This window comes from Coccinella septempunctata, chromosome 4, assembly GCF_907165205.1.
Source record: "Coccinella septempunctata chromosome 4, icCocSept1.1, whole genome shotgun sequence".
Taxonomy (NCBI): Eukaryota; Metazoa; Arthropoda; class Insecta; order Coleoptera; family Coccinellidae; genus Coccinella; species Coccinella septempunctata.
Window position 1 is genome coordinate 29,884,243 of NC_058192.1, and position 27,565 is coordinate 29,911,807.

At 34.6% G+C, this 27,565-nt stretch overlaps 2 protein-coding genes across 3 annotated transcripts in view; one reads left to right on the plus strand and one right to left on the minus strand.

Annotated features, from left to right (window-relative positions):
- LOC123311294 (serine/threonine-protein kinase 26) overlaps positions 1-9,930 on the minus strand; it is a 59,517-nt gene extending 49,587 nt beyond the window's left edge. Inside the window, exons 1-2 of one of the 2 annotated variants that reach the window (XM_044895179.1) lie at positions 9,528-9,930; positions 5,649-5,870 (exon numbers count right to left, since the gene is read on the minus strand). In XM_044895179.1, the coding sequence (XP_044751114.1) occupies positions 5,649-5,870; positions 9,528-9,542 (237 nt within the window). In that variant the 5' untranslated portion in view covers positions 9,543-9,930. Of the gene's footprint in view, positions 1-5,648; positions 5,874-9,527 lie in introns of both variants that reach the window. The other variant, XM_044895178.1, reaches the window with a different exon arrangement.
- A 77-nt stretch (positions 9,931-10,007) lies between these two features.
- LOC123311228 (dnaJ homolog subfamily C member 11) overlaps positions 10,008-27,565 on the plus strand; it is a 41,883-nt gene continuing 24,325 nt past the window's right edge. The window contains exons 1-6 of the mRNA XM_044895065.1: positions 10,008-10,157; positions 10,283-10,412; positions 10,510-10,765; positions 10,833-11,029; positions 11,084-11,200; positions 26,394-26,489. Coding sequence (XP_044751000.1) covers positions 10,071-10,157; positions 10,283-10,412; positions 10,510-10,765; positions 10,833-11,029; positions 11,084-11,200; positions 26,394-26,489 — 883 coding nt within the window. The 5' untranslated portion in view covers positions 10,008-10,070. The remainder of the gene's footprint in view (positions 10,158-10,282; positions 10,413-10,509; positions 10,766-10,832; positions 11,030-11,083; positions 11,201-26,393; positions 26,490-27,565) is intronic.

Sequence of the window (27,565 nt, forward strand, 5' to 3'; positions counted from 1 at the left end):
TGACGAAGAGACGACAGTTTGTGTCAGTTAGCGGTTATTCCTCTGGAGTTTTCGAAACCAATTCTGGGGTTCCTCAAGGGTCCCATCTTGGGCCATTTTTTTTTTGATTTATATAAACAATATATCAAAATGCTTCGAGAGTTGCAAATTTTTAATTTTTGCTGACGACCTTAAGTTGTTTATGAGGGTGAGGAGCCTTGAGGACTGTGTTCAGCTCCAGCGTGAGCTTAATAACCTAATACGTTTTTGTCGTGAAAATCATCTGGTCTTAAATATTTCAAAATGTCAGGTTATTACATTTACAAGAAATAAGTACCCTATAAAATACCCGTACTGTCTTGGTGGTGAAGAACTGTGTAGAGTAAGCCAAGTTAGAGATCTTGGAGTAATTTTCGACTCTAAACTGATTTTTGACGCTCAGGTGGAGGCAGTAGTCAATTCCTCTAATAGACTGCTTGGGTACTTGATTCGTCAATGTCGCCCATTTAGTGATTTGACTACTCTGAGAACTCTTTACTACTCCTTCATTTTCTCCAAATTAAACTTCGCTTCAACTGTATGGTGCCCCCAGTATTTGACATACATTAATCGCATTGAAAATGTTCAGAAAAGGTTTCTCAGATTTCTAAGCTTTAAATGTACTTTTCGCCTTGTTCCTGGAAATACTGAAAATTATAATATCAGGCTCAAATTTTTCAACATGATCAGTCTTGAGGATCGCAGGAAGGTTAATGACATCTTATTCTCCGTCAAACTCCTTAACTTCGAGCTTCATGATAGTAACCTTTTGCGTCAAATTGATATTAATGTACCCGATAGGAGACTCAGACGTCCAGATATTTTCCATCTCAAGTTTCGAAATACCAGATGCGCACAGAATTCGCCACTTCAGAGAATGACTCATTTGTGTAACGGTGTGAATGATCATTTCAATTTATTTTCCAATAAATCTAAACAGTTAAAGAAATCCTTGAAAAATCATTATTCATTATAATAGTTCGATGAATGTATCGTTTCTTGTTTTCTTTGATTATATATATGTTTTTTTTTGTACTATGCTATTTTTTTTTCTTCTCTCTCTTTCTTGATGTTTCATTTTTGGATTGAGTTCAATTGAGTTGTTTTTCTTTTATTCATTATTATATGATGTTATACCTCAATTTATGTACATGTGGATACAGTAGTGGACTTTAAATAGTCCGTTGTATTCCTTATTTCTAATAAATAAATAAATAAATAAATAATTCCTTTTTAAATGTTTTGATATTATTTTTTAAAGTTTTCATTCTGTTTGGTAGTGAATTGTTATCCATCTTCTTCTGGGAAATTGTTAAATAATACTTTGGGTAGATGTAGTCCATAATATGCTTATATGTTGTGTCAGTCAGACTTTGAATATCACTTTCATTCCAGATATTTGAAAATACGAAAAATTTTCCAATATGGAATGCATGAATTTTAGGAAATTTTGTAAACCTGAATTCAAATGACTATGTTTCGAAACCTTTTCAACTAGTAGATAATCTATATACTAGTACCATAGCCTTTTCAAACACCTTCACAGATAAAGACGGCTGAGATAGTAAATATGAAGTACTCATGGAAATTCTCGTTATTTCCTCATTTTCGAGCATGTTCCCCAATATTAGGAATGATAGTGATCTTCAAAGTTTCAATTAGAGACAAAATGTACACTATATATTCTGAATCAGAAAAAAAATATGGGACTGCAATATGTGAAAAACACATGGGGTTTATATTTAAAAATGAAAACTACTATTATATCTCTGAAGTGGCGGACTAAAAAAATCTCTTTGTATCTACATGAAAAAGTGTCCCTACTAGAATGTTATATTTGTATTTCGACAGGGCCGGATTAAGACCGCTTGGCGCCAGGGCACAAGATATTTTTTCGCTCCGCCTCCCCCATATTACAATAATGATCATTTAATTAAAAAAAACCTCTAGAGAAATTTTCATAATGAAGTTTTTTCATCGAAAAGTAAAAGCCAGCAAAAATTATGAAGAACATATGATACAGGTAAAAAAAAACTATGAACTAGGTATCGCTGAGTCAAAAGTTAAGAGTAAACCAATGTTAAGAATGCATTAGACAGTTCAATATTCGCAAGAAAATCCTGCAAAATTTGAATTTTTTTTATACAGCAGTTTTTTTGTGTTTCACGAGACTGAATTTCTGAAAACAATCGCGATTTTATTTTTTATTCGCTATAATATCCGAAAAATTATATTTTTTCTCTATTTTTCAGCATTTGAGATTACGGAATGAAAATACATATGTATTCTCAAAATTTCTGCAGCTCTTCCTATTTCTTCCTAATCATCAAATTCAAAATGTTTTTATTAGATCTTTGTTTGTGGTATACTATATGTTCCCAAAATAAAATTCTATCAAACTCCCTCGTTCTGACTGGGCCATTTCAACTTGTTCGTCAGTCGTACTCACTAACGAACATTCAAAATACTCGTCCACCGATCAAGTGTTATTTCCTTTGAGCCTGCGTTTAAAACTGACAACTATCGGATCGCTCCGAACGACGCAGGGGTTCAGTTCGCAATACGTCCACACTGACAAAAAAGTCATAAAATCCGGGGTTGGGATTTTCATTGATGTTGAACGAACCGTTTTTCAGTGGGTACGCGCCTGAACATGATTAAAAATTCAAGAATATTCAATTTAAAAAAAACAAAACGTTTCTTATATTTTTCAGACAGAAAAGTTGGTAGTTATGAAAAACAACATTTTTTAAAAAAATGTATCGCAAAATAATCCCTGCAACCAGAAGAGAGTGGAATGGAGGTCGAAATTCACTTGGTGCATCAAAATTTTTAAAGAATTATTTAATCAACTGTTGAATTGAGCTTTGTGTGCCTTTGTGATTGATTGCTCCACTTGGTCTAAGCACTCTTATTCCATTCACTTCTATCTTTGCACAATGAACACCCTTCAATGAAATATATTATGACGTAAATCGACAGTACTATTAGAAATATAAAAACAGAAACAATAAAATAAAATCACATTCCCGGCCAATGCTTCTGTGAATTCCGCAATCGGCATTCAGAGAAGCGTCTATTTCCATACCGCAAAAATTCGTTTTCGATGCGTGCGCTTTCTATTCACCCTGTATTGCTAACTAGTCACAATATTCCCGAATGAATAGAATGCGCTGGAGCTTGGGCATCGAAGAGGCGGTGGGGAAATAGGCAACGGTTCGTTAGGTTAGGAAAGTACACCGAAAGTATATGACGACTGATATCGATCGAAACCGTATGTTTCTATTATTTGGAATCGGTTTTCTCGGTTTCAGGGATTTCCGTATTTAGATACTGTTACTAACAATTTATTCGCCCCCAATACTGAATTCGCCCTTTTTGCCCTGGGATTAATCCGGCCCTGTATTTCGACATCACTGAGACTCAACGAAATCAATGAGGGCTACCGTTTTTGTGCTCACCAGTTGGCGCCTCTGTAGAGTGAGGTCCTGAACATAGACAAACTAATGCCAGATTTGTTTGTCTACGATGACGGAAACTTGTCATTTCACAGATCATTATATTGGAGATTTTGAGTACAGAAATATTTGGTTACTAATCAATACCTTGTTCATCATTTTTGGATTTTTAATTAACACGTGTGTAAGTCCTTTTCTGACAACGATTTGGCTTCACTCCGTTCATAACATAAAACTTGTGATATGAATATAATTATAATAGATATATTATGGAGACAATGAACTCGATATTAATCATATAAATGCATCTATGATGTGGACCTCACGCTACACTAGCACATCTAGCGGCGAATTCACACGCGGTAGCCCCCATTCAAAGAGCCCAAAATGAGTTTTCACTTATAACTTGAAAAACAAAGAAGGTAGAAGGATGCGGTTTTGGACATCATACATCTACTGAAAATAGAAGTCGGAAACATACCATTAATTTTATCTACCTCTTATCTTACGGTAACAGAGCTGCCATTCAATCCCATCGAAATTTGCCTATTGAAGCTGCAACAACCCTTACGGGCCTATTGATAATCGGGTTTTTAAGAATAACTCTCAAAAGGAGAACCATAATATATTCCAATTCTAGGTATAATTTGAGTGAACCGAGAATACAATTTGCATATGCTACATGGAATATTAAGATTCACTAAAGGTGTGAGTTCTTGATTTTTTTTGAATCATCATTTTTGAAAATTAACCCCGTTTAACGTAGGAGTGAAATTTTAAGGGACGATTAAATTATAATTGAAGATCCTGCAACGACATTAGTTAATATGAAATTAGAGCAGAAACTGGAATAGACATATTGTTAAAAAACGACAACTGGAAAAACAGGACTATAAACAATTTGTATAAACAGTTTGTAAATTAGCAAATAAAGATGTCTTCTTTCCTTTATATAGATGTATAAAAGGAGCTAGAATAAAGGAAGGAATGGCTTTCTAGTCAAGAACCCAAATAGAGGCTGCATGGCAAAATATTAGGAGTGCAGAGGATTCTCATAACGACAGTAGGGCTTTTAGTGGTCAAATATTCATGACAGCCACGATGACACGAGTTCAATGGTTACAAAACAATAAGCCCGTATTACCATATCAAAGTAGGTGGAGGTATAGGTTTGAACACAGCATGTTTGGAAGCAGCGCAAATATGACTGTTGGTACGACGATAATAGATGCCCTTCAGCATTTTAAGAATTCGATTTTTTTTTAACGAAATATTATCGTAATATAAACTTTCGGAAATACATCATACATATTTTATTATGATAATAAAAATGAGTTCTATGTTAAAGGTGTAATGGGCACAAAAAGACTCTCTAGTCACTGATCTGAGAAAATGAATTGATAAGTTTTGATGGCAGAGAGTCCATTTTGGAATCAAAATAATAGTAAGAAACTACTGGGCGGAACTGTCATTAAGACAATGAATCATGTTATAGAAAATGCAGTCTGCATTTGTGAAATAGTTGGAGAATGTAATGTTCAGGATAGTCCTAGAAATGAAACCAGAACAGTCTGATGGAATGGTAGAAAGAGCAGGAGTCCATGACCATGTCCGGGAGAAGATATTGCGTATAGGAAGCGATATAACATATACAGTTTGGAGTCAAACTCGGATGACCTCAAGGAAGGAGATCATGTCTGGTAAAAGTCCCGGATTCACTATATACCGATGTGGAAGATTCAGATGGAAACATAGGAGTTTCAGTATTAAATTCGAATAGGCTCGGAGTCTAGTGGAATAGTGGAAGAATCGAAACCAAAGAGCGATACTCTGGCATTATACTATACCAGCCGTTTTTTCTATATCGCATCGCTTCGATGTTTCGATTCTTCCACTGTTCCACATGACTCCGAGCCTATTCGAATATAATACTGAAACTCCTATGTTTCCATCTGAATCTTCCACATTGGTATGTATATTGCACAAAAATCAGAAATCAGAATTTAAGAAAGTTATTCTAATTCTATCTTTGCTCACTAAATACCTTCTGTCTCAAATTAGCAGGTACGCATGCGCTCTCAGAAAACAAGTTATATTATGAGGCCCTAGAATCTTACTCTGTTAATATTCGGTTCAACACACAGAATATTAAAACCATTGCTTCAATCATACCTTTAAGTGTGATCCATAATATTTAGTAACATAGGGGGAATCACACTGAGATAAAACCATAATTTCTTGTTGTATATCCTCAATCTCATCTTCGGCCTCTTCCAGATCGATAATTTTAATAGCAACAACTTGTGTTGTTCTATTGTCGATACCTTTGAATACTTCGCCAAATGAGCCTTTACCAATCCTTTCTTGTTTTGTGAAGATTAGTTCTGGATCAACCTGCTACAAAAAAATCACACATAAGAGATTTTTGAATTATCAATTGAAAACATGAGTTTCTTAGGTCCAATACCATAAATAAATATTTCAATATGTAATCTCATTTTGAATAGAGTAATTGATCGAAATATGTATTCCCATAAATAAAGTTCCTCATTCCCAGAACAACAGGTATTTTTACACTTTTTAATGTAACATGATAGTTCAAAGGTTGGTAAGGGGTAGTTTTTGATGCACTTATGATTTCATCCTATATATCAGCATGTTGGGAACAACCCCTTTTCCATAAAAAATTCCGAGAAACGGTTATTTTTACACTTTTTACAGTGACATGATAGTTAAACTTCGGAGGGTTGAGGGGGGGTAGTTTTTGATGCACAAATTATTTCACCTTATAAACTGTGTTCAGCCTGTTCGAATTAAGTCATTTCTAACAAAAACCCCTGAGCAACGGTTATTTTTAAACTAACTGCAACATGATGATTCAACTTCGAAGAACTAGTAGGGGGCAATTTTGACGCACAAAATATTTCACCCTGTACACCCTGTGTTCAGTAAGTTCGGAACAACCCATTTTAATAAAAAAAAAAAAACTGTATTTTATTTATTTATTAAGACGGTCCGGCCACCGAATGCGAAGTTGAGCGAAGCCGAGCGTTTTCAATGCTAAATGACAAGCTACGTCACTCGATTCGTAGCTTGTCACTTATATTAGCATTGAAAGCGCTCAGCTTCGCTCAACTTCGAAGGATTGGTAGGGGTAGTTTTTAATGCACAAAATATTTCCCTATAGATTGTGTTCAGCATGTTCGAAACAACCCTTTTCCATCAAAAGACCAAGCAACGGGTATTTTTCAAACTTTTTTGATCGGGGTTTCTTGATAGAAATAGTTTATTCCGAACATGCTGAACACACTCTATAGAGTGAAATAATTAGTGCATCAAAAACTACCCCATCAATCCTGCGAAGTTGAACTACCATGTGACTAAAAATACCAGTTACTCAGAGTTTTTTGATGGAAATGGGTTGTTCCAAACATGCTGAACACGTTATATAAGGTGAAATCGAGGGTGAAATATTTTGTGCATCAAAATATCCGTTACTTGTGATTATAGTGAAAAGTGTAAAAAATACTTGTTGATCGGGGTTTTTCAGTTTTTATTATGGAAAAAGATTGTTCCGAACATTCTTGATTTCCATTAGAAACCCTGAGCAAAAGATATTTTCATATTTTTTGAGGTAAGTTCAACTTCGAAGAATTGGTGGGGGTACTTTTTGATGCAAAAAATATTTCACCCAATAGACCATATTCAGTATGTTAGGGACAACACATTTTCATCGAAAACATCTCAAGTGATAGGTATTTTTTACAGATTTTACTGTAACAGGCTAGTTCAATTCAAAGGAGTGGTAGGGGGTAGTTTTTGATGCACAAAATATTTCACCCTATAGAGTGTGTTCAGCATGTGTGGAAAAACCCATCTCCATCAAAAAACACCTAGCAAGAGGGATTTTTACATAAAGTATAAGCGAAATTTAAAAAAATCGGTACTGCGTTCACACTAGTTGTGTGAAATCGAAAAAACCGTTGCTGCCTTCACACCTGTTCTTCTAGGAGGGTAAGAGCAACTCAGAATAATTCGAAGCGATTTGCGATGTTACATTCATATAGAGGGTGTTTCCCAATTAGATGTGAACCTTGGAGGAGGTGTAAGTATCACTCATTTGCCGTCGTTTGAGCCATATTTATTGATAACCAAAAATAAACAGAGATATTTGAGTTCTAGTGTTTTTCGAAAAATTTCTCACCTTATACTTCATTTTTCGTCAATTTTTTCTACGTTGACCAAGTTTAATTATAATTTTGGATTATTTTCATCATAAAAAGGTATGATACGTATAAAAAAGGAAAACTATCATGTATAAGATGTTGAAAAAGATCCGTTTTGATTACTCATTCACTATTTTTCATATTGGACATTCAAAAGGTTGTTCATAAAAAAATCTGCTGAAACGAAACTAGTGACTGCATTCTAATGAAAACTTTTTTAGGGAATGAAGAAGGAATTTGGCAAGTTTTTAAAATAATTGTTTCATACATGAATTTTGGAATTCGAAAGTTGCAGGCAAATTGATATGAGAAATTGATTTTTTTTTTTCTTCATATACCAAATTTTCAATCATACTTATTCTTTTCCAACATCTAATACAGGATAGTTTTGCTTTTTTCATAAGTATCATATCTTTTTCTGATGAAAATAATCCAAAATTATAATCAAACTTGGTAAACTTAAAAAAATTGACGAAAAATAAAGGTGAGAAATTTTTTGAAAAACACAAGAACTCAAATATCGCGGAAACTGTTGATTTTTGGTTATCAATAAATATGGCTCAAACAATAGCAAATGAGTGATACTAACACCTCCTCCAAGGTTCACGTCTAATTGGAAACACCCTGTATATATATATATATATAAATACCCTGTACTACCTTACCCGATCATGATCAAAAAAATGTTGAAATGATATCAAGAGTTTGAATTATTCATGATATCAGAACATTATGGGAAACACAGTGCATATATGTAGTATTTGCTTTAGAAAGTAGAGCTTCCTAAATCCCAATCACAAGTATAGATTCATTTAGCCGATAAATTTTAATAATATTAATTTACTTGGATTCTTGAATCAGATTCTATAGGTTGCAAGTGTATGTTAATTTCTTTTAGGTAGGTGTTTTTCTTTGTTTAGGTAGGGTGAAACAGGTAAGCCTGATATATAAGTTCGAAGTGTATTGAAATATTTAATAATTATTGAATAAGATAGTTATTTCCATACTGAGGTTATGTGAGCCGGTCAGAGGAAAAGTGGTATAAGTCACAAATTCCGATTTTTGAGTTATACCGATATTTGGGTACCAAAGGTTGCATATTATTCTTCTTATGAGTGGTATGAGTCAAATCGTCGTTTTGACCGAGTTATACCCATTTAATGTTTTTCCTCTCAACAAAATTTTCCATACCTATCAATGCGATTTTTCAATCAATTGAAACGTAAAACCTTCATTTCCAACATTTCACTCAATTGTAGTTAGATCACTTTTCCTCTGAGCCACTCATGTAGTTCTGTGAAATGTCTATATCGTTCATACTAAATAATAAATCACTAAATCATATAATCAAATTAAGTATTGTCTTCACAACATACAATAAAATTCCATTATATTGAACCATCAGGCTATAGTAGTATTTTCAAGACACTGTGGAGTTTATCTGGATTATTTCACTATTGAATGTGATATATCATACTTATATCAACAGTATTATTGTTCCTAAATTGTTTTCAATCTTGTTTTAGATCAAATAAAAAGATGAATTTAAAACATCAATGTTTATTGTTACCAAAGAATCTTGACCAACATTAAAAAACAACAATTCCAAGTATTCAAAATTAATTCAAAATACTTCATACTTCATGGATTTGTTTTGAATAATAAGAAATTTATGTTGAATCTTACACGAGTCAAAAATAGAAGAATTGTTTGATTGACAAATAGACAACCTATGAGTTTTTCATGACAGTCGATTTTGAATAATAAATGGAATTAATACGATTTTGATAGAAGTTCATAGGACAATATGTGAACATCGACATACCTCATTGAAGGCCATAGTGAAGGTAATTTGACGTCTTCACTCCCAAATAGATTAATAGATTCTCCAGGTTACTGCTAATTTACACCGAAATCCCACCAATATTATGGGTTTCGATAATAGGAACACTTTATTCCATGAAGTTGCTTCAATAATTTTCCTGTTCGTTGGAAATCAACAATCTGATTATAGGACAAATCATCACGTAAAATATTCCACTGATTACGCCCGAAAACAGAATTAATAATCACAAAAGTAATTCTGATACACTTCTCCAGTTATAGTTCTTTACCGAAAATAAAATATTGGTCCAAATTAACTATAAACTATACAGTTTTATTTTTGTAGACATCTGATTTTTCTATAACGCCATATTTACTTCAAAGCACAGATCATAGAATCAATCACGCAATATCAAATAAATCCATCATTCATCATTGTTCTGTGATATGTGCTCTGTGTTTTGTAGGTGAAAAGCAGCGAAGTGCCAATGTCAATTCAAATCAAACCAAAATGCAAAAATCTGTCACTAGTCAGTAAGATACGATGGGCAACGCGGATTTTGATTCTGCTGAAGAAAATTGGGATGAGAGCGCAGAAGACTACTATGCATTTTTAAATATTCCCAGAGAGGTGAGCAGTTTATAATAAAGAATATCTACTTTAACGTTTGAACAGTTTATTTTTAGCAGATTACTTTATGAAAATATCCGGTTAAATCTTAATATCAAAATTATGCAATTCGAATTATTTTGTAGGCCACCAAAGAAGAAATAAATAATGCTTACAGACGTCTTAGTCGCATTTATCATCCCGATAAACATTTGGATCCCAATCTCAAGAGCAAAGCTGAGATTTTATTCAATAAAACCAAAAAAGCCTATGAAGGTATACCACTGATTTTTAAAGAATATTTCAATGTATTTTTCATCATTAGGAATTCATAAACTCAGTTCATCACAATTTTATCCGCCTTTTTTTTTAGTTCTTTCTGATCCTCATCGACGAGCTATATATGATTCGCTAGGTGTCAAAGGACTGGAAACTGAAGGTTGGGAAATTGTGAAAAGGCAAAAAACTCCTGCTGAAATAAAGGCAGAATATGAGCAACTAGCCGAGGAGAGAGCAGAAAGATTGAAACAGCAAAGAACAAATCCTACTGGGAATGTTACTATTGCTGTGAATGCTACAGATTTTTTCAATACTTATGATGAATCGTCATTAGAAGATGATTATGAGGAGTAGGTAATTTGTATAAGTCCCAACTGTACATGACATTGAATTCATTTAATTAATTGAAATAATTAGTGTTTTTAGCTTACCAAATATTGAAGTGTCCTTGATGCAGTTTTCACAATCTATTGATTTTCCACTTACACAAAAAGATACTTGTACTTTATCAGGTCAGTTACATACACAGAATGGAACAGGAGGGGGTGGAATTAATTGTAGTTGGAGACATATATTCTCTCATCGTAGTTGGGCAGAAGTTGAAGTGACTGCTGGTAATTAATTGCTAATGAAAATGTTTACCAGTTGAATAAAATTTTTTTCACTAGGTAATGGACCAGCCTTATCATTCAGAGGATTTAGAACCCTTACCAAAAGGTTCTTTTTGAATGGGGGTACTATATTACAATTCACACCAGAAGGTATCAAACCTGGACTAATGTCGAGTAAGTCAATTATGCCAGTTTTTCATTTCTAACAAGTTTCCTTTAGTGTCATTTTTAGAAGGGTTGAAGGAAGCTTTAAAATGAAAGGGAATTGAAGTTTGATTATGAAACTGGCCGTTATGTGATTATCTAATTCCTCTAGCATATTGACTTTCATAAATTCTTTCTGAGATTAATGAGTCTGGTCTATGTAACTTCATGATCGCAACCACAGTCATGATGACATTTGTGGTCTCAAACATAGACAACTTGACTTGGAGCGACTGGGGCCTAAATAAGAACTTCCGTTTATAGATACAATATCCAATGATAGAATGATCTGAAAATGCCCCATTTGTTTAATTTGGTTGATTAATTTGAAATTCTGAATAATGAACCAATCAGGAGCATTTTTGGACCCTATTTTTGTTGGATATCGTATCTATCCATAAGAGTGCTAAAAGTCACACTGAACACGAGATATTGCTACATTGTGAAATGTCAGCATGTGGTCTAGCAAGTCTTGACATTTTGAAATGTATACATATATTGTTGAAGAGGAGATGAGATATTTTAGAAGGCAGCTATATACAACAGGGAATCCCTCAGATGCAAATGAAGTATTTTGTATAAAATTTCTCAGAGATGCTGCATCAAAGTATCACTCAGAACACCTAGATATTAACAGAAACGAGCTTTTCTCATAAGCCAGAGACATTGTCACCCCTCATCTATTTTCGAACCTAGCAAACCAATTACTGTTCAGTCAGAGCACAAAATCTGATGCCTTAACATGTTGAAGACTTCCAAAACTTTCAAGGCTAGTGAGAAACAGAAAAGTATAAAATATGGGTGGTTTATCAGAAACCACTCATTTACTTTTGTGAGTTTCTATGAAATATGAAAAGTGAATGAAAAGAAAGAGGAAATATTCCAAATATGTACTGATATATTAAGTTAGGTGTCCACATATGGTCAACCTGCTTGAAATGGCAACATTAAGCTAGACTGCATTAGAGCAACAACATAGGTGAGAAATGATAAAAATAAAATTTGGTGCAGTCTGCAGCTATAAAAAAGGTTCCTTTTTTTTTGTTACACCTTGAAATCAAAGTTTAATATTGAGCTCTTCTTACTCCATCGGACATTGCGTACATGAAGTTGTCAACAAAACTGTTTTGCCAAATGTCCGTCAAAGCATAGGCGAGCTGTTGTACTGTCTGCGGTGGTTCAGGTAAGCAGTGTAATTGAGGTGAAATTGCAGACCAGACTTGTTCAATCGAATTTGTGTCTGGGGAGCAGGATCCATACAGTTAATGACATGCATTTCTATGAGGTCTTTGAGTTTCTGGCCGAGCATTTTCGCCGATGGTTGCCATAAAGGGAACAATAACAGGTTCTACCATCAAATCAAGAAACCCTACCTTTAACATGGTTGAGGTTATGAGGATAATAATATATTCATGTGCTCCCATTGAAACAAATACCTCCCCAAACGAATACTAAGCCACCAACGAAAAGAGTATTTGGCGTCATGAAGTGTTTAGTATACTGCTGACCTTGTTCTCGATACACCAAGATTCGGATCTGGATATCCGGAAAAAAGTTGCCAGATTTGACAGTTAAAATTATCGAATCATCAGTGAACTTGCTCCATTTTTGTAGTTTGGATATGCCAATATTATATTTTGGGGGATAGCATGTGAGAGAGCTGGAATTGTTTGAGAAGAAGGTTAGATTTTGAAACTCTATTTTTATAGCGAACTAGCTTACACGCGCGGCTTGGCGCTCGCAATATTTCTCAGTAAAGTTGCCTGACAATGAACTGAAACATATTACAAGGCCGATTAGTTTCGATTTCATTTTGAAATCATCTTCAAGGATGGTTTTGAAATGGTGTGAGTCATGTAATGAAAAGATGGAAAACAACTTGATTTCCAACTGTCTTCTCTCTATGTTTTGTGTGGTGCATTTCTCTCCATTTTTTCATCACATGACCCAGACCATTTTGAAACTACAAAAATTGAAACTAGTCAGCATTGTTTCAAGAAGAGGTTCTTGTTCTATAAACCTGACCTTTTTCCTGTCAGTTTTATGTCAACTGAAGAGTGGTCCCTGAGCTCCTCTAGACTCAGCTTGAAAGAACCAAGAGTTCTTAACCTAACTCAGCATAGCTCTCATAGAGTAAGATCCAAGATCGATCAGACATAACTTATTTTCACACAGATAAAACTAGGATCTCAGTAGTCTCATGTGCTTTGAATACCTGCGAACTTGTGGAGTTTGCCTAGTGACACCTGGCAGGCAATTCTCGAATTAGGCGACTCGAAAAAGTATACTCCATTCACATTTATTTTAGCACTCGGTTGGCCATGAAATAATTTTCTCGAATTTTTGTAACTAGAACGGATTAAGGTTGGCACTCATGAAATATCGTTAATGTCATAACGACGTTACGACAACTTCTATTAAGCTGCATTCACAATCAATTCGCGGGCCGAAGTGCACTTCAGCACGAAATTTACCATTCGCAATAATCTTGGTACCAAATACTCAAATGAATCAAAAATGTAACTGATCAAAACATAAGCATCAGCATCATCTATAGCCGGCACAAAATTCCTTGCCGAAGTGATAGTTTGCAACTTGCAAGAAATTTTGTCTTGAATTTCATTGTGAATGGTAACGGAGAACGCCATCTGCTAAGCTTCCGTGCCGAAGTGCACTTCGACCCGTGAATTGATTGTGAATGTAGCTTTAATTAATATCATAGATAACCTATAGATGCGCAACTCTCTGTCTGAATTTGTGTCCTTATAGAGCGACATCTATCGAGTTTTTTCCTTTTTCGCCGGCATGATTTTGGCAGCATTGCTACCAGAATTACAGATGCCTACTGAACTGCCAACTCATTTGGTTTAAATTTCAATACATCAAGATTGAAATTTCGGTCGCGTACCATCACAAATTTATGCCGAAAGTAATTTAATTTCCGACATAAATTAGTAATGATGCGCAGAAGATTTGAAACTCGCCAAAAAATTTCAATTTGTAGATTTGGTAACATCTGATTGGAAAAATTAATCTAACGGAATAAAAGAAGATAATACCTCCTCATATTGGGCTTGAAACTCCTCAACATCTACTTGCCCCCTGAGTTCTTCCCTAATTTTGAATTGGGTTATTAAAAGGAGTTATTTTGGCGAGGATATTTAGAGTTGAGCGATGAAAAATAGTATTAAATGTTCAGAAGGGTCTCACCGATTTTGTGTTGGCTTCATTTAGCCTGAATTACTTCCAAGCAATCCGAACATTTATTATAATATCATTCATCGTTTTTCTGGCTAAATATCCCGTTACATACGGTTTCCTCGAATCATTTTTTACATTTTTACGTCAAAAGTTTTGACTTTCATCAAAGAGGAACCTTTCCTCTTTGCTTCCACCACATTGTTGTTGTTTTTATTATTTTTCTTCTTTCTCAATCAAAGTTGCTGCTATTAAATAGATATTCGTGAAGAAATCTACTCTAAAATATCTATTCGTCGATAGTTAAAAGGAAAAAACTCGATAGACGGCACTACTTCTTCCCGAACAAAATAATTGCAAGGGAGTTAACCCCCCCTGATTAATATCACAAAAATGCCGGAAGTGATTGAAAAAGAGAAGAGAAGGCAGGGTTTCAGGAAGTGCTATTCAAAATTCAGGTCCAACCATTCAAATATAGTAGGTAACCCTGATATTCTAATACATATCTACAATACATCAGACGGTAGCGAACATATTCAATGTGAGTAAATATATATTATGTTTCAAGTTATTGAATCTAAATGACTAATATTTTAGCGGAATGTTTCAACAATCGGAAAGATTTTGAATGAAGGGGATGACAAAAGATTTCCTTCCATTGGGAGACCCAAAAAAATTAAGGCATTTGAGGACTTCGTTTAAGGGTGAACGAAAAGTTACTACACAGGATTTTCGATGAAAGTCATCGTAGAATAAGTTCTAGAACATTAATTTTTATATTTTTCATTTGACTTGATCCATACATTGTGAATGACTTAAGGGATCATTAAATATATCATTATTATTATATCAAATTAAAATAAACAGTCATAAATACGAGCCAGTTGTCTTGTCAATTTATTGTTAATTTATATGAAATTTTTGTTTAAAGGTGAAGTTTCTCTTGATGCAAGATGATTTCTGTTGAAGAATTTAACGTTAATTTCTTTAAGAGATACCTATTTTCTACCACTGAATCGAATGCATTTCATCTTTGGGCTGATTTTTTTAAATTCTATAACTGATGTCTTCAACTTTTAGCCAAAGAAGATAACCAACATGCAATTGCATATGTTGCATATAAATTTTTGGAATCCCTTCAATCAGTTTGTATAAATGTCAATTATGTTCATCATATATTCTCGATTTCATATTTTCCGAAATGATTCGACATTGTGATGAAATACGTAATTACTGAGACTTTAACGTAGAAAGGACAACATAGCGCTGATTTGAAATTCAAAATTTTTTTACAAGCATTATAATCTCACATTTTTGTACTATACAGAGTGGAAAATGTCAAATTTCCATCGCCAACCGAGTGCTGAAATAAAAGTGAATGGAGTATATACGCTAGTAACGTCGTAACGGTCAGAATTCTCAAATAGCAATTCTTGAGCCGGCGACCTTGCCGTATACGAATATTATGTGCGTTAAAAGCGTGCGTCTAGCCACAGATTACAGAGTAGTGCGTCTAGCAAAGTGTGGTTATAACTTATAAGTGGGCGACTAGTGTTCCGTCGCATGAAATTCGAACGAAACGTTAGATTGATTTTCACGGAACTTTGAGGAAAGCAGTTGGTCAAAAAACTACATTCAACTAATGCCAACGTTTCGTAGATATATTTCTACTTCTTCAGGGCAAAGTCGAACTTATGTTTTACAGAAGAAGTAGAAATATATCTACGAAACGTTGGCATTAGTTGAATGTAGTTTTTTGACCAACTGCTTTCCTCAAAGTTCCGTGAAAATCAATCAACATGTCTCTACAAGGAAATGATCTATCAGACCATTCGAACGAAACATTGGTTTTTATTGTGAAAAAGCTGAAAGTGATTTAATTACATTAGAAATCTCAATTGTGATTAATAGATTAATACTGCATCTTCGAATTTAATAGCTTGAAGTTCTAGATGCGACAGAATTTCAATTTCAAATTTTCAATGACCACCTCACACATTTCACGAGCTGGTTGATCCATTTTTCCAACTTTTTTTTTTTATAACCTTTATTGAAATTTACAATCTACTTTTCACAAGTAATAAGTAAATATGGTGATATTAAAATGTCATGTAGAAGTTATCAAACTTATTGAAACTTCTTATTCACACTTCAATTGAAGTCAATTGACCATGTTTTCTGCAACCTTCTTCTGTTGAACGGGTTTTCCGGTAGTTGGTCTATGCAGCTGTTTTCATGTCCTCCCAGATTTTGTAGATATTTTTTTGAGCGTTTTTTTATCTCATCAATAATGAAGGGAATTTTCAAATCATTATGTATGGTGAAGTTTGAGACGTACCATGGAGCATCTGTTAAAGCTCGAAGGATTTTGGATTGGACTCTCTGTATTAATTGGATGTTTTGGCACATCCCCAAAATTGAATCCCGTTTGTCCATATGGGTTTAATTATGGCTTTGTAAATCAATACTTTATTTTGGAGAGATAGCTTGGATTTTCTGCCTATTAGCCAGTACATTTGTCGAAATTTCATATTGATTTGGGTCTTCTTAGCTTGAATGTGTGGTTTCCAGGTGAGTCGTTGGTCTAAGTGGATTCCTAGATATTTGGCTTCTGTTCTAACTGGGATTTGGTTCTCATTTATCTTAACTGGTGGACATATGTTTCGTTTGTTGGTGAATGTGACTTGGACTGATTTTGTTTCATTGATGGTAAGGCGCCATTTTCGATACCATTTCTCCAGTTCATTCAGATGTTCTTGGAGCTTTTCGGAAGCTGTAGCTGCGTTTTCGTGGGCTGTGAGTGTTGCTATGTCGTCTGCAAATGAGGCTATCGTAGTGTTCTGATTTTCTGGAATGTCTGATGTACATATTATTGAAAGTAGATCGTTTTCCAGGTTGCTTAATATTTTTGAATAAAATACTTCCAGAAGTTTAGCAATCCTTTTAATTCGGTATTTGAAAATACAATACACACTAACCTCATCGACTACTACTATATTATTAAAAATGTCATGTCAAAAGTGTCTTAACCTACTTTTAAACATAGAAAAATGTCATTCACAATTGTTCATCTTCTACACTCCCCCTCAATTCGTGAATCCTGGCATTTAAAGACTTAACATTCAACAGTTCTCTAAAATACTCAAATTTAGTTTTACTCAAAGGTTTAGTAAATATATCAGCTTGTTGTTGTCCTGTATTCAAATATTCCAAACTAATTTTTCCTTCATTGATACATTCTCGAACATGGTGATACTTAACATCAATATGTTTCGTACGTTTAGACTCAAGAGTGGATGCCATTCTTATGCATGATTGATTATCCTCATAAATCTTTACAGGTGATACATCAATTTTCAAAATTTCAAACAACAATTGAGCATGATACAAACTTTCAGTAACACATAAAGATAATGCCAAGTATTCTGATTCTGCACTAGAAAGTGCAACAACATTCTGTTTCTTAGATCTCCAACAAATATTATTATCATTAATCTTTATGACATACCCTGAAATACTTTTTCTATCCACTGGATCATTAGCAAAATCCGAGTCAACATAGCAATTTACTTGAATGTCTGTATTCTTACTTTTAACAAATTTAAGTTTATGATTTTCAGTTGACTTCAAATACCTAAGAACATTCTTAAGATAGTTCCAGTGAACTTCACTAAAATTACTCTGAAACTGACTGAAATAGGTAACACTAAAACAAAGATCTGGTCTACTATCCAACATGATATACATCAAACATCCAATTAATTCCCTGTATGGCAATTTTTCACAATTTATCAGTTTCTTCTCATTACTATGTTCATCATTCAATACAATTTGAAGTTTCGGTTGTATAGGTATATCAGAAAATTTACAGTCATACATTCCAAATTTCATCAATGTCCTTTTAATTAACTTTGACTGGCCAATAAAAAGTTCATTATTCAATTTTCTATTTCTAACCCTAAAAATGATAACTTCTCATTATTATATTCTTTCATTTTAAAATTTTTAGACAGACCATCTTTTACAAATGTCAAATATGCCAGATCAATAGAAAACAATATTAGATCATCAACATAAATCAATAAATACGTTTTTCCTTTAAAGTAAAGACATGCATCCTTTTTAGAACGTTGAAAACCTAAGGATATTAGATTTTTATGAAACAAGGAATTCCAACATTTTGGAGCTTGTCTTAAGCCATACAATGATCTTTCAAGTTTACATACCAGATAAGGTGGCACTTCGTCTAGTCCTTCTGGTGGGTACATATACACTGGTTCTTCCAAGGTACCATAGAGAAATGCTGATTTGACATCAAGCTGCAATACATATACATAGATCATATTGCAAATACAATGATAAAAGTAACCTTATTGTCACCATCCGAGCTACAGGAGCATATACGTCATCACTTAACATATCTTGATGAAAGCCTCTAGCCACCAGTCGAGCTTTCTTCATAATGTTACTGTTCAGTTCCTTTTCTCGGAACATCCATTTAGAATCAATTATCTTTGTGTTTTCAGGTGGTTCCACCAAAACCCAAGTTTTACACTCTTCCAGTGAGCTTAGTTCTTCTTTAATTGCTCTTCGCCAGCCTGGGTCTTCCCAAGCCTCTGTAAAATTTTTCGGAACTTCTGATGGTAGATTTCCAGCTGATAAAGCTATCAATAAGTTTGCTTCATCATCTGTTTCATCATCTATTACATATTCTTGTAAATACTTTGGTAATTTTTTAATTCTTTCCCCTCTTCTCAGATTTTGTCCTTTATCTTCCTCTTCAGTTTTCTGTTCTACATCTATTCTTTCTTGGTTCTCATTCCCATCTTCACCTTCAAATCTTTTCTCTTTTTCTTTCTTCTCAATTTCCATTTCAATAATTCTCCTCTGGTTTTTCGAATCTTCATCAAATACTACATGTCTTGCTCGAACAATCTTCTTCATCATTGGGTTCCAAAGTCTATATCCATTGTCTGTGTAACCTACCATGGTTAGTTTTTCACTTCTGCTGTCCAATTTTGTTTTTCTGTCTTCTTTAGGAATAAAATTATAGGCATCACACCCAAACAGTTTGATCTTCTCCAGATTTGGCTTATACCCATACCATATTTCCGCAGGTAGTTTACTTTCTGATATAGCTCTCGTTTTGAGTCTGTTTGTCAAGTAAACTGCAACTCTCACAGCCTCTCCCCAAAAGTTTCTATCAAGGTTTGAGTCAAATATGAGACATCTTGCTTTTTCCATGATTGTCCTGTTATATCTCTCTGAGATCCCATTCTGCTCAGAATTCCGCGGCACTGTATACTGGCATTTGATTCCTCGTTTTCTACAGAAATACTTGAACTCATGGGAATTATACTCTCCACCATTATCACACCTTAGTCTTTCAATCTTGCAGCCAAACTTTGCTTCTACAAGTTTTACATAGTCTCTGAATTTTCCTAAAACTTCATTTTTATTAGTTATTAAGTAACAAATGCAAAAGTGTGAGAAATGGTCTATAAAAGTGACAAAATATCTTTTTCCATCATATGTTGGGGGGTTTATGGGACCACACACATCAGTTGATATTATTTCCAAAATTCGTCGAGCTTTTTGATCTTTACCTACTTCAAAAAATGGCAATCTTGTCTGTTTACCTTTTAAACAGATTTCACATAGGTGAGGTGCAGGGTATTCACCAGAATGCCCCATCTTTCTGTGCACAAGCATTTCATTATTCATTGCGATCATTGTATCAAAACATTCAATTTCAAATTCAAACATGTACAGATTTCCAATTCTCTTACCTATGAGTAAATTCAGATTCCCATTTCTGACAAATACTTCTCTGTTCTTAAATAGGACTTCAAAACCAGATTCTTCCAATTTTCTCACCGACAGCAAATTATGTGCTAGATCCTCGCACACCCATACATTTTTCACTGTGATTTGTCTTTTACCTTTCAGAGGCAAATCTCCCTCTTTGATGATTTTCATGTTTTGTCCCTTCTTGGCAACACTTATGGTTTGATTCACTTCTCTCATATTTGTTAAGTAATGCATGAATTCCTTCTTCAATAAATGGTGTGTTGCACCACTATCATTTACAAATTTGATTTTCCTCCCACCTGACTGTAGACATTCCACATTTCCAGTCATAAATGTAACCTCTTCTTCATGTTCAGTTACATTAGATTGTTTTCTATATTTATCTTTACTCTTTGGACAGTGCTTCCTCATATGTCCAATCTCATGACAAAAATGGCAACGAAATGGAAAGTTTCCGGGGTTTACATTTGATGGTTTTCCCGCCTTTCTTGGCCATTTCTTGTTTCTACTTCCTGAAAAAGCTACATCATTGTTTTCAGCTCCTTCATTTTTGTTCTGTCTTGCTTCCTCCATTAATAATTTATTCTTGACAAAATCAAGTGTTACTTTGGTTTCATCTTGGCAAAACATGATGTCGATAGCCGTTGTGACCTCTTGAAAACTTTTTGGCATCGCTGATAACAGCTGGCACACAATTTCATTGTCTTTTATTTCACAACCGGCAGCTTTCAACTCACAGACGACTTGGTCATACTCCGTCAGAAACATAGTTAACGTTGTTCCTTGATTGTACTTCAAACTACGAAGTTTTCTTTGGAGTAGTACCTGCGTTGCAATACCTTTCTTCATATATGTTCCTTGCAATGTTTCCATGATATTCTTTGCAGTATTCTTGGTTTTTACCATGTCTAGCAAATTGTCTGATAGACACTGAACTATTATATTTCGAGCTTTAGCATCGTTCTTCAAGAAGACAGCACGTTGTGCAGCATCCGTCGGAGGTTCTTCAGTTAGAACTTGCAATACCCCACCTTGTTCCAGTATCAACTTAACACGAAATTCCCAATTCGAGTATCCAGTTCCGTCGAATGGTTTCACAGTTCCAAGTTGATTGTTTCCTGCCATGCTTTTGTAGATCAGTTTTCCTTCCTATATCTCCTCAAATTCAAGCAATCCGTTGTTGATCTGGGCCCATAACCTATTGAAAGTAGATCGTTTTCCAGGTTGCTTAATATTTTTGAATAAAATACTTCCAGAAGTTTAGCAATCCTTTTAATTCGGTATTTGAAAATACAATACACACTAACCTCATCGGCTACTACTATATTATTAAAAATGTCATGTCAAAAGTGTCTTAACCTACTTTTAAACATAGAAAAATGTCATTCACAATTGTTCATCTTCTACATATATCAGATAAGGCAGTGGACCGCGTATACTTCCCTGTGGTACTCCTGCTTTTATTTCAGTTGGTTCAGATAGAGCATCACCCTGTTTCACAGCAAAATATCGGTTGGTAAGGTATGATTTCATAATTAAATAGGGAGAAGTTTTTTCAGTTTGAAGAGTAAGCCATTATGCCAAACCTTGTCAAACGCTTGGGATGAGTCCAGGAATACAGCTGTACAGTATTTATTGTCTTCAAGGCTTCTTGATATGGTGTTCATCACACGATGTATTTGATGGCTTGCCGAATGGTTTCCCTGAATCCAAGTTGATGGTTGGGTAGTATTGTGAAAAAATCTATATCCCTCTTCAATCTTTTGAGTAGAAGTTTTTCCAATAATTTGCCCAAAATTGGTAGAAGGCTTATGGGCCTGTAAGATCCCACGTCGTTTTCAGGTTTGTTCGGTTTATGGATCATTATTATCTCGGCATATTTCCAGATAGTCGGGAAGTAGGAAAGGCTCATCATACGGTTGAATATAATGTTGAGGAGTAGTATAGCCTTTTGTGGCAGTTTCTTCAAAATTTCTGCAGTAATAAAATCGAAACCAGGGGCTTTCTTATTTTTTAGTCTTCTTATTTCTTGAAGAACTTCCTTGGGTTTGAAAGGCTTTATGGGGAGAGACATCTGGCACGCAACATCGAGGAAAGATTCAATTTCTGTGTCGTTGTAGCCTGGGTGCGGATCATTCGGTTTGAGTACTGTTGACAAGTGTAGAGCGAAGGTTTTTGATTTTTCCTCGTCGGAGTTGGCCCATTCCCCAGTTGTCTTTCGGATTGGAGGTTTTCGTGTTATAGGTCTCTTATACTTTTTCGTGGCTTTCCAGATGTTGTGCTCACTGTTGTTGTCTATATTTTGAATGTGGTGTTCAAATTGGGAGTTGTAGTAATCTTCAAGAGTTTTGTGTAGTTTTCTGCATAAGTGATTATAAATTGTTTTATCTGCTGGGTTACGGGATCTTTGCCATCTACTTCTAGCTTGTCGTTTTTCAATTACCAGTTCTCGAATTCGCAGTGGTAATTTCTTTTTGATATCATCCTGTTCTGATGGGGTTGGTGTGGATTCCCAGGCTGCTCTCTGGATTATTTCTGTTATATACCTTGCAGCTTCTTCTAATTCTTCAGTTTCTTTGAGTTCAATGTCTAGTCTTATGTTGTCACTTACTATTTGTTGGAATAGTTTCCAGTTGGTTTTAGATGTTGTGAGTGTACTTTTTTTCTCCCGGAACATTGCAGTTGTACTCAAGGTCATCAAGATTGGTGAGTGATCCGATGATAGGTCTGCATTTGGTTCAGCCTGCATATAATTCCTATTTATTCCATTTGTGACGAAGAAGTCTAAGATGTCTGGTATTTTGTTCAGGTCAGTTGGCCAGTATGTTGGTGTTCCGTACGAAACCACTTGAAGATTTCTTCTTGTTATCACCTCCTTCAGGTTGCGTCCTTTAGGGTTTATTAGCCGTGATCCCCAGTGATTATGCTTCGCATTCCAATCTCCTCCAATTATGAATCTTCGCCTGAAGTTTTGGAAAAACTCCGTATATTGGTTCTCGGTTATATTGTGTCGTGGTGGTGAATAAATTGCTGATATGTCGAAGCTCCACGTTTCTGTGTGTACTGTTATATTTGTAGCTTGTATTTTTTCTGTGACAAAATTTGGCAGTGTATGGTGTTTGATATTGCTCCGAATAAGTATAGCTGACCCACCCTGCGCTCTATCACTTGGATGTTCGGCAGAATATGTAGTATAGTGTGGGATCTGGAAATACGTTCTTTCAGTGAAGTGGGTTTCTGATATCAGCATTATGTCAATTTTATATAGGTTCATAAAAGCTTTAAGCTCATTTTTGTGGTTTGGAAGGCCGTTCGCGTTCCATGAAGCTATGCGGATGAAGCTGTTGAATTTTAATGAAGTTTATTCACGAGTGTTGTGAGCAGATTGAGCATAATCTGATTCTGGTTCATCATCTGCGTGATCATGGATTTCAGGTCGGAAAGGGAACTATTCATCATGGTTTCTAAGGAAGAGTTTTGTCTCTGAGAGGGTGGATCTTCATGTTCGTTATTTCGCTGAAGGGCTTGGGCGTAAGACATTCCTTTTGGTTGTTTGTTTGTTGGTTGTTTGTTTGGTTGTTTGTTTGTTGGTTGTTGTTCTGTTTCTTGAATTGTTTCTGAAATGTTCTGTTGTCTGTCATATTGCAGGGGGTTTTTATTGTTGTTTTTCGTTTTTGATATGTGTTTATATACCTAGCATCCTTTGTAGTTGGACGGATGATCAGCCCCACATAATGCACATCTTGCTGGAGTCGATTTTGGTTTCTGGCAAGTTTTAGTTTCATGCTGATTACCACATTTTACGCACATGTATGGTCTATTGCAATAAGTTTTGGAGTGTCCATATTCTTGGCATCTAGTGCATTAAATAATTTCTTTTTTTCTTTTTGGTGGTTCGATGCTTATTTTCTGATTTAAGATGAACTCCAATTTGTATATATCTTTATTGTTTTCGTTTGGTTCCAAGTCCACATAAAAAAGCGGAAGTGGATTTTTCATTCGATCTCTTATAATACTGATGTTCCTGACTTTATGTCCGTGTTTTTCTATGTCTGCTTTTATGTCAGTTGTTGGAATACTGGGATGAAGGTGTCTGACAACTAACCTGTAGGCTCTGTCTTGTTTAATTTGGTAGTTATGAAAAATTATGTTTTTTTCTCTCAGGAGTTTTACTAGTTGTCTGTAGGTTTCTGGATTTGTGACGTTTATCTTTACACAATTGTTGGTCAAAGTTTTTGAATAATATTGATCATCAGCAATAGCGGTTGATCATTTCTGGGAAGTTTGTAACTCCGTGTATAAAAATGGGTGGTGGTTTTGGTATTTTCGGTGGTGATTCTGTAATATCATCACTCTCGTTTTCCTTGTTGAGATATTGGAATCTATTGCTGGTTTCAATTGGTGAATTTTCATTTATTTCTGGCGAAAGGTTTGGGAATTTTCTTTTCTTTACTGTTTACCATTGAAGGCTGTTAGCCATAATATTATTATTTTAGTCGCCCTCAGGACAACTAGTATTATGAAAATTCAGAATCCGGTGTTTGTTTATTATTTTTCACAATAATTCACGAATGGAATATTTATCTACGTACGTTTGTATAGCATATTTTTCCAACTGAGGGCAAAATATTCGATAATATCTTGTCAAGTTATTTGCTGTACTATACGGGTTGTCCCAAGATGTTCCATACAGTCAATGAGCCGTATTCATGAGAAAAGATTATGCTTTTACTTGCAGGAAATCCTTAAGCTCACATTCATAATATTCCGAGTAAAATCTCGGCTCCAACAGAATCCGTCGTTAAAAGTTTGTTTCTAATCACCACCTCTCTAAAAACAACCCTTTTTTCTTTAAATTTTACCCTTATATTTTGTTCATATGTTCACTCTAAACGATTTCCTAATAGTAAACGTTTCATCATAAATCTCAAGAATGGTAGATATGAGAGAATTTATAATTATAATTTTTAAGGGTCGAATTTAAGCAAGAAAATGAAAAATTGTATAAACATATTTTTTTTTCACTGGAGAATCGTTTAGAGTTGAAAAAATATAAGGGTGCAATTTGAAGAAAATATTTGGGAGTAGTTTTTTCGGGGTGGTTCTTAGAAAAAAAAAATAATGACGTATTCTGTTATAGTTCCTGATGCCATTAAGTTAAAACTTGTTGTTTGAACTTTCCTACCTTGTCTGAGAGCTGAGATATTGACTGTATGCAATATCTTTGGACACCCTGTATATTCTTAAATTTTCAGTTACATATTGCATTAAGATTCTTTTCCACTGGTAGTTATCAAATGGGCGAAGCTTCCAACATATTTTTATCTGTTAGTCAGTGATTTTCAAATCTACCACAAGTATTCAATATATGTTAGAATGTTATAAATAAAAAGTAAATAATTAGTTTGTTTTTTGCGAAGTTCATATTGGTAATACACGGTGGTCAACCCATTATAAAATGTAAGGCTATAAGAGCTTACATTTGTCTTGTAATTTGGGAAATATAAAAATGAAGACACTTGTGAAAATCTTAAGAAATAGCAGCTGATATGACCACTGCATTAAAGTGCTTGCTGTTAGAGCAGTTTATATCACGGGGCTTTCTCGCCATCCGTATTAGCCTTAAAGGAAAGACTACCCTAATGTGGGGTGTTGCCAGAACAATTCTACGATCAGTAGAAGTTGCGAATATTACAATAGTTTCCAATTCGTTGAAAAGATAGCAGCATTTAACGAACGTCTTTTTCAATTTCAGCAGGTTTCGAATTTTATTATTATTTCATTTTAAATTTATATTGGCATATTTTAGAATTAGATACCCTCGAATATTTTTTTTTCTTACCGTTTCAAATCCTTCCATACAGCTCCCTCTCCCCATGCAAACTGTCAGAGACACCTAGGGTATACTGTGTCAAAATCATGCACTCTCGAGAATCAGTTTCACAATACTTTTCAAATTTTTGACCACCTCGATGCTCCTCCATCGATGAAAGGGAATACATCTTATATATTATTATTATTATTATGAACTCTTTATTGCTGTAATATTATTTACAAAAGTGTGTACATAAACAAGTGCAATACTTTTCTACCTTCTTCCGTATACATAAGTTTTATTTGAATTTTGAATATAAACAATAATTCTTCATTTCAGCACTTGCGATGCAAATTGATAGGCATTCAGTAGGTTACATAACCTATCATGGAGGTATCAGGTCATTGTTTTCAACTTCCATAGTGAGAGATACAGGTAGGTGATGAGGATCTTTGTTTGTCTAATAAAATAAGGATTCTGTCCATGAATTGATATCATCAATCATAACATTACCATGATTGCAGTATTATGATGGGGAATCATAATGATCCAAATCATTATGATTCGAATTATCATCATAATTCCAAATGCTTCACTTGGAGTAACAGCAGTCATGCTTGTTATGTACAAACTGGCGACCACAGAACACAAATAATGGTCAATCCGAAACCATAGCCTACTAGAAACGAAGGAAACCGTTAGACGTTACCATCGAACTGTCACGAATTATGGTTAGGTACGGATTCAATAGAAAACTTCAACAGTTTTCGATCTAATGGAGGACTTCCCTACATGTTGGCCAACCTAGAAAAAGGTCTAAAAGGTCTACCATCAGGGAATGATTGCTTTCTAACGAAACCTACTTCATTCTTTCCGCAATGATCAAATATATTTATGAAATTCTATCGAGCTTTCTAGAGTTTACTGTTGAAAAGAAAAAAAGATTTTCATAACCTCGATTGCTGATTGGTTGAAATTTATGTTGGTATTACTACTTCTTGTGACAATTGACATGTTTCGTTGGCAAATGTCAAGAAGAAAAAAGTAATCTGTTAGGTTATGGGCAAAGTTTTGGTTATGTGCACAATCTTTGCTTGAACGCATTCTTGTTTTCTTGTATTTTGTAAGCTATACAGCAGACAATATTAATATTATATATATCAGTAAAAATGACATTTGCCAATGAAATATGTCGATTGTCACAAGAAGTAGTGATACCAACATAAATTTCAACCAATCAGCAATCGAGGTTATGAAAATCTTTTTTTCTTTTTAACAGTAAACTCTAGAAAGCTCGATAGAATTTCATAAATATATTTGATCATTGCGGAAAGAATGAAGTAGGTTTCGTTAGAAAGCAATCGTTCCCTGATGGTAGACCTTTTTCTAGGTTGGCAAACATGTAGGGAAGTCCTCCATTCCGAATTGCTTTGAATTCACATTAAAATAAAGAACTGAGAGGAATGAACCAATGCAGCATTTTGTTTATTTGCGATCTGTTCCATGATGTT